At 38.1% G+C, this 10,869-nt stretch overlaps 2 protein-coding genes across 2 annotated transcripts in view; one reads left to right on the top strand and one right to left on the bottom strand.

Annotated features, from left to right (window-relative positions):
* The window catches only part of LOC116300325 (uncharacterized), a 23,165-nt gene extending 19,726 nt beyond the window's left edge, over positions 1–3,439 (top strand). The window contains exons 26-32 of the mRNA XM_089025273.1: positions 101–202; positions 452–492; positions 574–697; positions 1,070–1,214; positions 1,722–1,757; positions 2,327–2,515; positions 3,309–3,439. Coding sequence (XP_088881399.1) covers positions 101–202; positions 452–492; positions 574–697; positions 1,070–1,214; positions 1,722–1,757; positions 2,327–2,515; positions 3,309–3,336 — 665 coding nt within the window. The 3' untranslated portion in view covers positions 3,337–3,439. The remainder of the gene's footprint in view (positions 1–100; positions 203–451; positions 493–573; positions 698–1,069; positions 1,215–1,721; positions 1,758–2,326; positions 2,516–3,308) is intronic.
* Positions 3,363–10,869, bottom strand: LOC116300326 (uncharacterized). The gene is made up of 3 exons (XM_031709176.2): positions 10,711–10,869; positions 8,326–8,437; positions 3,363–7,911 (listed from the first exon to the last, which is right to left on the bottom strand). The coding sequence occupies exons 2-3, from the start codon at positions 8,427–8,429 to the stop codon at positions 5,358–5,360; spliced, it is 2,658 nt and encodes an 885-aa protein (XP_031565036.1). The 5' UTR covers positions 8,430–8,437; positions 10,711–10,869; the 3' UTR covers positions 3,363–5,357.

Raw genomic sequence — 10,869 nt, 5'->3', positions numbered from 1 at the left:
TCTTTGTTCCCTTTCCGTGTTATTCCATGTCTTTTGTGTGTTTCTGGTTTAGAAGTACCAAAAATATAAAAATAATACTTGCCTTGTTGTTTTAAACTAGGAACTGGAATAAGTTTTGGTGGTTTTGGACTTGGGGGTCAACCAAGTCAACAGGCTATCAAAAATCCTTTCCTTGCCTCTGCAACATCCAGTCCTTCTGCTGGTAAATATATATATTTTTCATGTTGTTTGACAAGTCTCCTTGGAATTGATAATCTTCCTTCTGCTCTCCATCCTGCTTCCTTTAATTTTTTCCTTCTCTTTACTTTCCTTTTACTTTCTTATTCTCTTCTTTCTCTTCCCTTTCTTTCCCACTCTTTTCACTTTCTTCCACTTTGTCTTTTCGCTCCTTTTTCTCCATTTCAGTTCACTTGCTCAATCATTTTTAATTTCCATTATCTCCTTTCTATAGGCACTTCATTGTTTGGTGCAAACACCTCTACTGGCTTCAAGGTGATGTCTGAGTTAGCCAAATATAAACTGTCTTAGGAATATGATTATAAAGCTTAAATTTGTTTTTCTCTATTCCTTCAGCCGACTTTTGGCAGTGGAACTCCATCATCGTTTAGTCCCCAGTCTTCTGGTGGTTTCGGCGGTGGATCGTTTACCAAAGGGACTGGGAATGTAGCATCGTCAGGATTCTCTGTGGGAGGGGGAGGTACGTGTTGGTCATCATAATTACATAGATTCCATCGTACTTTGTTAAGGGTTCATTAAGGGTAAGGTTTCATTTCTTATTAAAATGAGGTATTCGTGGTCTGTGTCATAAGGAAAGTTCAAGGGCTGTGGTGTAATGAGGGTCCATCGGCTGTAATGTAATAAGGGTCCATTGGCTGTAGTGTAATGAAGGTCCATGGGCTTTGGTGTAATAAGGTTACATGGGCAGTGATGTAATGAAGGTCCGAGGCCTCTTGTGTAATGAGGTCCATGGACTCTGGCATAATGAGGTTCATGGGCTGTGTTATAATAACATGGCTCCTATTAATGAAAGACCATCGGACCAATATTCATAAAGTTCTTATTTTCTCAGGTTCCCCAGGGTTTGGTGGCTCGCCTTCCTTCGGTAGTGCTCCAGTCTTTGGATCGTCACAATCATTTGGCTCGTCTGCACCTGCTTTTGGCTCAGCTCCAGTTTTTGGCAGCTCGCCACAGTTAGGAATGGCAACGGCTGGAGGGTTAGTAGCAAAATCAAGCTTCAATACATCATCTCATATATATTTACACGTTCAAGCCGTTCAAAGTTGATGCCACAATCTACAAAAATCAGTAGTCCTTTTCACAGTTCCCTGCGCCATCTTGAAAGGTAGCCATGCCTTTGCATCGAAGCGAGACGAACGGTGAGTTTGCAATGATGGAGACATTTTTAACACCTTGGACAATTATTCACACTTGTCTCTATCATTGCAAGCTCACCGTTCGTCTCGCTTCGATGCAAAGGCATGGCTACCTTTCAAGATGGCGACAATGGGGACTAAGGGGACTATTAGCGAGTCCGAGGTTAAAGAAATAACTGGATCGAGTTGACATCGCAGTGTATTTTATGTCTAATTTAAGGGACAAAATAGCCATCTTGGAAATATCTCCCCTAAAACAGCATCTATTATTCCTACATAATACAGTATATCGACACACGCCAACAGGAAGCTTGTAATCTAATGCTCAATTATTTGTTTTTATAATAGTTTTGGAAGCAGCACCGGAAGTGGTAGCTTTGGAAAGTAAGTTTTCAATGTTAGATAGATAAACTTTAGTTTAGCAGAGTAACCCATTCAGCAACTAGGCTGGTATCTAGAGGGGCCCAGAATGTTTAAGTTGTTTTTGGTTTTCATTATTTTAATCACTAACAGTGAGGACGAGAACGAAATTTCTGGGCAACAAAAGGGTATTCACGCTTACGTTACTGTTTCCCAGGAACCTTGATATTCCCAAAATTCGTTTGAGTAACCATGAACACATCAAAAATCTCGCTTTAAATTTCGTAAATACGAATTACTTTTTTCTCTATTTCTCGTGCCTTCAAGCATACAGTTCTTGGTGTGTTTCCCTTGTTATAAAAATAAAAGGACAAAAGATGTGGGCCGCAATGTTGGATGACATAAGAGAAAACAAAACGAGTCCAGCACCCAACATGGCGGCTATGACGTCACATGTTCAAGGACAAAAGACGTGACCGCCATGTTGGATGACATAAGACAAAACAGACGAACGTCGTTCTTTAAGCAACCAACATGGTGGCTATGACGTCACATGCACACCGAGTATTGATAGAAGATCGTGTTTTTCTCAGTGTTTCAGGTAGTCCTTTGTTTGGTGCTCTCGCTCATCAATCCGCAACTCCAAGCTTTGGCAACGTGGCGCAACAAGCACAGCAAGGACAGCCTGGTTTTGGAGGATTCGGTCAACAGTCCGCGGGATTTGGAGGGTTCGGCTCCCCTGGGGGAGGTCCAGGGGCAAGCCCTGCGTTCGGTGGAAGTCCGTGAGTATTTATTTCCTGATACTTGAGCTTGGGTTGATGATTTTTCCATTTCAGGCCACGTATCATTTCAGACCAAGTTTTAATTCCTTTGTTTAACGGTTGTGCGCGTGAAAACGCATATGGATGGAACCCAAACAAAGAATCTTATTCTCAAGAGAATGACACGTGGTCTGAAATGGGAAAACATTGCGACCAAGGTAAAGAGATCTATGAAACTTTTCAGCTTAGGTCAAGGTTTTCATTGAATGTCTGGCAAGATGTATAGGACTCTAAGGCACATGGGACGTGGTCTTTAATAGAAAGGAAACATTGCGCCTAAGTTGATTGAGTGTATAGCAAGATGCTCTTAGTACTCTATTCCAGAAAACTTACACGTTTTTTGGACTTCTCCATCAAATTTCATCAAACCTTGAAACAACCTATGGGCTGATCTAAGTCAGGGCACGGCTAACTCACAGATTGAATTGGAATTTAGCTTAGCTTTCGTAGAGAGAACACGGAGAGAACCCCTCGAATCAAGAGAGAGACCTTACAAACTCCTCTCACATGTGATGCTAAGTCACGGAATCAATCTCGAGACCCCAGAGGTGAGAAACGAGTGTCCTATTTTCGGCTTTTCCCCTCTGCAAATATCAACTCCTAAATTCCCATTTCATTACGAAACGAGGGCCACAGGTTCGTTAGCCACTGGCTATTAAATGCTAGGAAGATCTTTTATACCCTTAAAACAGAACACAGATGCAGAGAGAGGGTAAAAACTTTAATGAATTCTTGTTGTTTTCTTTTCTTTCAGTTCTCAATCCTTCAACCAATGGCGGTAACTACAATGATAACCATAAACCAATGCTAAACAAAAATATTTTATTTGCTTTTGTCAAGCCTGCCAACTAGGATATGAAATAAATATAGTTCTAGTCTTCGGAATTTACATTTTTTGTTTTCAATTTTTCTAATATTTTGAGGAATACTTTATGTACATTGCAGGTGTGGTAGGGATTGGGGGAGGGGGGTTGGGGGTTTGTGCGTGGAGAGGCAAAGTGGTTTTCAGTTATATTATAATTAAGGTACGAGTGATCAGAAAAAGAGAGGATTTTTTTTCTTAGAAGAAAATAAGGAACTATTTCTCTATATCCAGAGGTGGTTTTAAAAATCATGATGGACGCCATGTTGGATAGCAGCTAACCCAATGGGTTGTCATCCAACATGGCTGACCTCTCCATAAAGGGTTAATCTTCTTTTCTAACTGGAAACTGGAACATTTTGTAATAATATCGAAATAGAAAAAAAGCTTCGTAAATTTCCAGATCTGTGTATACATCTGTTAAGGCATTCCATAGTCATATTGTGTATTACAACTAAACCCTCCCGGCCTTTACTAAAACTAACCTCGCTACTAATCTCGCCACTTTCTAATATCTAAAACTGACTTAAACCAACTTAACCCACCCCACCCCTAATAACCAAAATTAAAAATCTACTCGAGTTAGTCACGGTATATTCTTAACGAGAAAAATTTTGTTTTTTTTAGATATATTTTTTGTTTAGGCGTAAGAAAACACAATCAATTAATATAATGGATCAACTATTTTACATCGCAAATTTTAGTAAACACTTGCCTTATTCCGAAATTGTTAATACAATTAACAATGAGAATTGAAACAAAAAAAAAAACAGAAAAAGCGTTTTGCCCATTTCTATTACAGTATTCTTGGTTTGAGTTTGATCTCAGTCGAAAATAAAGATTAATACTCAAGAGAATGATATTCTGAAATGAGAAAACACTATGACAAGCTATTAGGGACTTTGCAAAATCTACGACGGCGTCAACCGGAAGTGTAAATAATTTCTCTTTGGGGTTCTGTTCATTGGAGATTTCATTCAAAACATTGTCAGTAAAGTCAACTCATCCTCAGGGAAGATAGACTCTGAAGACGCCAAACCCCAAAGCGAAGTAACTTACACTTCCGGTTGACGTCGCCGTCGCAGATTTTACAAATCTTAAAGTCCCTATTAAGAGTTCTGAAGTGACGTATCACGACGCCATGTTGGAGGGCAACAGCAAAGCAAGTTTTCCCATGACAAGAGAAAATTTGTATTGTTTAGCTCCACAACATGGCTTACTTCTCTTCATTTTTAACATATCTAATATAGATTATATTAATCATTAATTACCGTCATGGTAATAGTCCTATGAAGTATATATAGAAAGTGAACGTTTCTTGTGCCTTGAGCTTTGTAATGAACACGAGGCAGAATCCTTATGTTTTCCTGGATGCAAATATTACTAGTCGCCTCCGAAGACTTTCCGAAATATCCTTTAGCAATGACCTATTTCAAAAAGTCGTCGTATCATCCATCTATAATTGTCTTAGAGTTTGTTTTTGTTTTCGATCGAGAATCATGTTGTCGTTGAAGATGTGGTAGTTGATGTATTTACTCGTCGAGTCAGTGTTTCTGTTTGTATTACTGTAAATTCTAGTACTTTTGGTTTTGCCGGTTGCGGATATTTTTGTTCTGCTCCTCCGTTCCATGAATATGGAATAGTCTGGGTCAATCATGGAAATCTCAAACACCATCGTAGTCAAACTTAACACTGCAATCTTATAGAACTTTTATGAGTTCGCCAAAGAAGGTTCAATCTTGGGTACAAACGTTTTTTTTTTGTTCCCAAGCTATTCCACAATGCACCTTGTTTGGCATTCTCGAAAAAGCCCTATGTACTGTGTTTTTTTGGTCCATATTCTCACTCACTTTCGATTGAAATTAGATTGATTGGAAATCATGGTTCGGGACGTTTCCAACTCATACGACATCTCTTCTGTGAGTAACAGTTTTCATTGCATTATTCGACGGGTACCTCGTCCTTCTCTTCACCAATTTGCTTGATCTTACTGAATAACTCAGGCATGCATTGCCGGTAGGCCAGCCCAGATGCTTGCATTAACTGTTGATTCTGTGCCTGACTCCTGAGGTGAGCAGTCGTTAGTTTCTGCTCGATCTGCTCCCGCTTCCAATTCTTCTTTCTCTCTTCTTCAAATGCGGCTCTATCCTCTGGGGTTTCTGTTCTTGACTTTGGACTTTGTGGGGGAACAACAGCCACGGGTTTCTCTTGTGAATCTTGCTTGCCCGATGTTGTGTTTTTCTTTTCCTCTTCGTCTAATCCTCGAATAACCATCATTGATTTCGGCGGTAAATCTTTGAATCCTAGAGTGACATGACTTTGATTGAAGTTTCCTGTTGAATACCGGATGTGACGTCTGTCTTCAGAAACCACAGATTCATTCATGCTCATAGGTCTTGTCCTCTCATTCTTGGAAATAGTTATGGGGATGTTTTCTTTTTGATTAGCTTTGACGGCATCTGTGTTGCTCGAGGATATGATAAACGTTTTGTGTTGTTCTCTGTCCATTGTAGGTGGCTCGGGTGCTACGATGCTGATAGGTTTGTCGACAGGTTTCATCTTGGGTACGGGTTCTTTAGAGACAATATTCACAGGTTTTTGATTGGGATCTTTTTTCGATATGTAATGCGAACCATACACCGGCTTTGGAACCTGTGCTGCTTGGGACTGGAATCGTTTAATCCCATCATGAACTCCTATAACTGTTTCGCTCTCTTTCTCTGTCTCGTCGCTGTTTGAATTATCTTCGCGTGTTTGGGTATCTGTCGATTCACGTTGCTCCATTTCTTCCCGAAATGCAATATGTTGCTTCAGGCTTTGTGGTGTCTGTCTGAGATGAACTCTGTGAAAATCTGTCCGATTTTCTGTTTCTGGATTACTTATCTGTATCACATTCCTTTCTGCATCATTGGCTTGGTTTTTGGAGAAACCAAGAACGTAATGATCCTTAGGTCCGTCTGTTGTGTTGATGATCATTGATTGACCTGAGTGCCAAGGAGACGCTATATCTTGATTCTTCGGCCTTTGTTGCTCGAGAGATGTAGGGTGCTCTTTTTTGTTCTCAGAAGAAGGCGTTGCAGCTGTGTATCCATGGTTTGAGCCCAAAATAGTGAACGTATTGGTGCTCTGCTCGTAGTTTGTGGAAGTTGGCCTGAGTTTGACACTTCTGAAGTCCATTTGCTCTTCTTTTGTCTGAATTTTTTCGTTCGTCTTTTGTCTTGAACTACTCATGCTATTCGAAACTGGACTAGTTACGCTTTTCAAAGCCAGTTTTGGATCACTGTACGGCAAGGCAATGTCCTTAGATTTGTCCTCCGTTGGAGTGCTTTGAAAGAAGATACCTTGTTGATTCGTCGTAGCAAATGGAAATGATGAATCTTTCACTGCATTTACATCAATTAATGCGGTGTGATCCTTTGTCGTCATAACTAGGGCGTTACTTTGGAAACCATTCATGCCTTGATCGGTGGTATGCATAATTGGTTTAGATTCTTGGTATCTCATTTCCGTCCTCTCTCTGTAGCTTGTCGTTTCTTTGAAAGATGAGAAAGAGGTCTCATCTTTTAGCTGCGATGGGATTCCTGGTGATTCGGGGACACTGTCGCTTTGATTTATACTCTCATCGTCATGTCCCGAGAGAGCATCAAGGCACTCTACCCCAGAGTCACTCGTTGCGTACGATGGAGGAGCATTGTCTTGGTCGTCTTCTTCATTTGAGCGTTTGCTTGCAAAATCATTTTGATGATCCGGTTCTGGGATCGGAATCGTTGATCTCCACGTCTCAAAGCTCTCAAAGCGTTTGTCTTTCTGTACCATTCTCTCCCTTGCTGCAATACTGGGGTTAGAGACAGATCTTTTGATTGGCTTGCTGTATTCGGGGATTTCTTCCAGCGAGTAATGGAGAGAATTGGATCTTTTTTTCTGTACAAATGACCTTTTACGATTACCTCTCCTTCCTTTCTTGTCTGGGGTTTTTATTAAGTGTTGGGCTCCATTTTGATGTTCTTCATCGTTGTCTGAATCAGAAGTCGAATCAGAAGAGCTCTCTTTGTCCTTTACTTTTTCCTTTGAGTTTTCATGTTCAGCGCGGTGGTCTTGGACGTCGGTTTTAGTTCTCTCATTTCTTCCTTCTTTGCCTCCAGAAGATGTAATCGGCATAAATCCAATTGGTACTACAGATTTAAGGGCAGTCTCAGATGCAGACAGATTATTTGTATCCGTTGGTAATAGGAGTTCGTTTTCTGTTCTACCTCTTCTGGGGTAGGCGAACCCCATCTCTGTATCTTCACGAAGTCCGTCTTCTGTTTTGGGCTCGGGATTTTGGTCTTCAGCCTTTGCTCTTCGTGGAAATGTCCAGCCGGCTTCTGTTTCTTCACACAATCCATCTTTTTTCAATTTCTCTCGTGGTTCCTCTTCGTCTGCAAGTTCAACATCCTTGTCGTGGGCTTGCCAGGTATGGCCGTTTTGCCCATTGGCGTTTCCATCGTTATTTCTCCTTGAATACAATAAAACAGTATCAGGCAAGTATTCTTCGCTTGCATTTTATGTCATCGCCGCCATGTTGGTGCTATTTAGCAAAATATTTCTCGTTCTCGTTAGCTTCATTGGTTAATACCACCAACATGGAGGACACGTATTGTTGCAAATATCATATCATTTGTCATATTTGAATAAGATGCAAATTAGATGTTGAAGGCATAATGAACTTAAAATTCGAAGTGAAAATAAGTTCCTTTCGTTTTTAATTCACACTTCTTAAAAGTATCGTGGCTTACATGAAAATATAAAATAAATCACACTTTTTCTCGATGGAATTTGTGGCATTTTCTTTTGTATTTCCATGTTGTATAATTATATTATATATATTTATATATTTATATTATAGTTATAAGTGAGAGTAAATGCCTACCTTCGACTTTTACAGCAGCATTTATAGATAATAAACGCCATAAGCGCAAGTAAAATGATTCCTCCAGCGACGCTGACTATAATGATCCAAATTAGTTCCTCCATGTTGTCTGCTGCAAAGGTAAACATGAGAGTTTAATCAATATGAACTATACAATTCTCCCAACAAATGCTTGATAAAACACGACTGGACACCCCTTATATAAATGGCAATTTGAACTAACAGTAGTAAATATTTTGTAGATTGGAATTCTTTAGTATTGTTTGAAAATGTTTCTCGCTGTGCGGTTGTAGTGCCTAGCCTGCTGCGAAATTTAATGCGTTATATAAGTTGAAAATCTTATAAATTGGATACACTTTAGCCAAATTTAAGTCTATTGGGTTATTTCGGCTGGGGGAGAAAGGGATTTTTGGATCAAGAAATGTAAAAACTTCGAGTCTGACTCGATCACCTTAAAACATCCCACGTGACTTTCTGACAATTCCAAAACTACTGTGAATGCCGACAAATTGTTTACACAATGACTAGATTTCCCACGCTAGTTGCTGTATAGCTGTATCAATGATAATACCTTATTACGAAGATATTATCATTTGTTATTATTCACAGTATTTCTGTAGACAAAGCTAGCCACCCATGAAATGTTCTACGAAATTTTTTGATTACTTTGCATTTCTATTGAAATTATTTTTTCTCTGTAGGCATAGTTTGGTGCTTCTCACCAAATGATTATTAAGAAAAATACATCGCAAATCTTTTAAGATGTTTATAACATAAAGGAAAAATCATTTGAAGCAAGTTAGCTAAAGATTTTGCTGTCATAAATGCTAGTAAAGTTTTTCATTGTCGCTATAGGAATTCTCTTGGATTTTGGAAAACTTTGGCAAACGTTGGAAGTACCGCTCGTCTCCAAAACTACCGTTTGTTTAGATTAATTATCGCTATTTTATAACGACTACAAAAACTCTCGTTCTGTCAGATTTTTCTTACGTGAGAAAAAAGAGAATAAGAAATTATTAGTGAACAGACACAAAACGCCAAATTATCGCATTATCTGTCTTTTCCAGTGGCTTTTGAGCTCTTATATCTTCTTTTCAATCATTGCTCGGCACACATGGCGTCCCTTTTTATTTTATACATTTTTATTTTCGTCAAATAAAATTTAATCAAATTCAATTAGATTAGTTTGATAAAAGTTTTTTTTTTGATAAAATTATTTAAAATTTTAAGTATGACAAAGTGTTTCATTACGTCCGAGTCAACGTCCGCTACGTGATTAAACTTAACGCAGAAGTTCACTCGGATATATGTCATTAATGAAGACATTATTTATGGCTTTGAGATTTAGACAATACTCTGCCTTTTTACAAACAAAAGAGTCCAGGTATCTTTTGTTTACATAGACGCGAACCTTCTAGTCGTTCGACAACCTGCTTCTAATTAAAATTTGTCAAATTTCTCCCACAGTTGTAGATAGAAATTTTGACAACTTTTGGAAGAAATTTGAATTGCAACATTTAAGTCAACGACTTAAGAAATTATGCTATGGAAGAATACTTTTCTTGTGGAAATTATGCAGCTTAATTTCTATTGAATTGTGCTTACTGTAAGCTATTTTAATATTTCTAATATTTCTCTTTGATAAACAACAACAAAATTGCTCAGTAAACAAAAGTTCTTGAAATTCAACTGATATCATTTATATCTTTAATGCTAAATTCAGTGCAATTTCAAGTTTTACTTTGTATATCTGTAAAGTTTTTTATTCATTTATTTATTTTTGTAGACTTTTTAAGTCAGTATTTTTCACTTCGATATTCAATTGAAAAGATCAGTTTATATTATACTATCAGCAACAATCCAAAACAGGTAAAATATTTTTGATATTAAATTCAGTAAGTTACGATTTTGAGTTGTAAATTATTTTTAGATTATACAGTCATTGTTATTATTCATTAATATGGACTTGAAAAGTCAGCAATTTGCACTTATAACATTCAAATGACAAGCTCTTCTTCTACTCTACGAAACAATTTTTTTTTTAATTTATACTAACTCCGCTAGCCAAATCCTTAAAAATATATACCAAACAATTTCTAATAATTATCTAATTTTAATAAAATATAATGTGTTGAAGTGACGAAGTGTTTTCATTAATTCAAACGTAAAACATTCGCTCGTAGAGTTGCTGAAAAGCACACATATCTGAAAACGTTTACACTAGAAATTGTTCGTAAACTGGCTAAAATTTCCAAGATTTAAATAGCTAGCATTTGTGCAATGCGAAAGAGGTTAAGCACTTGACTCGGAGCAGAATATCCAAGTAGATTCAGTAATTTACCTTTGCTGTTCATATAATTCTATTAACGAGAATTTTTGCGTTACCTTGTGTTGAGCTTGTTTACACTTCTCTCTATTGCTATAGGCACGATGTAACTTCCAGTAATAAATGTCTTGGAGGTCTCGCGTTGCTTTTGCTCTTACTACGCTGAAATCTCTAACGTGATGAACTTTCGAGTTTGTGTGAATTTTGCGTTTCTGACG

This window comes from Actinia tenebrosa, unplaced genomic scaffold, assembly GCF_029948245.1.
Source record: "Actinia tenebrosa isolate PJP-AT-01 unplaced genomic scaffold, QUT_ActTen_1.0 PGA_scaffold9__36_contigs__length_13948895, whole genome shotgun sequence".
NCBI classification, from domain to species: domain Eukaryota; kingdom Metazoa; phylum Cnidaria; class Anthozoa; order Actiniaria; family Actiniidae; genus Actinia; species Actinia tenebrosa.
Note: the sequence above shows the minus strand (reverse complement) of the source record. Positions and strands in the feature narration are given on the sequence as shown.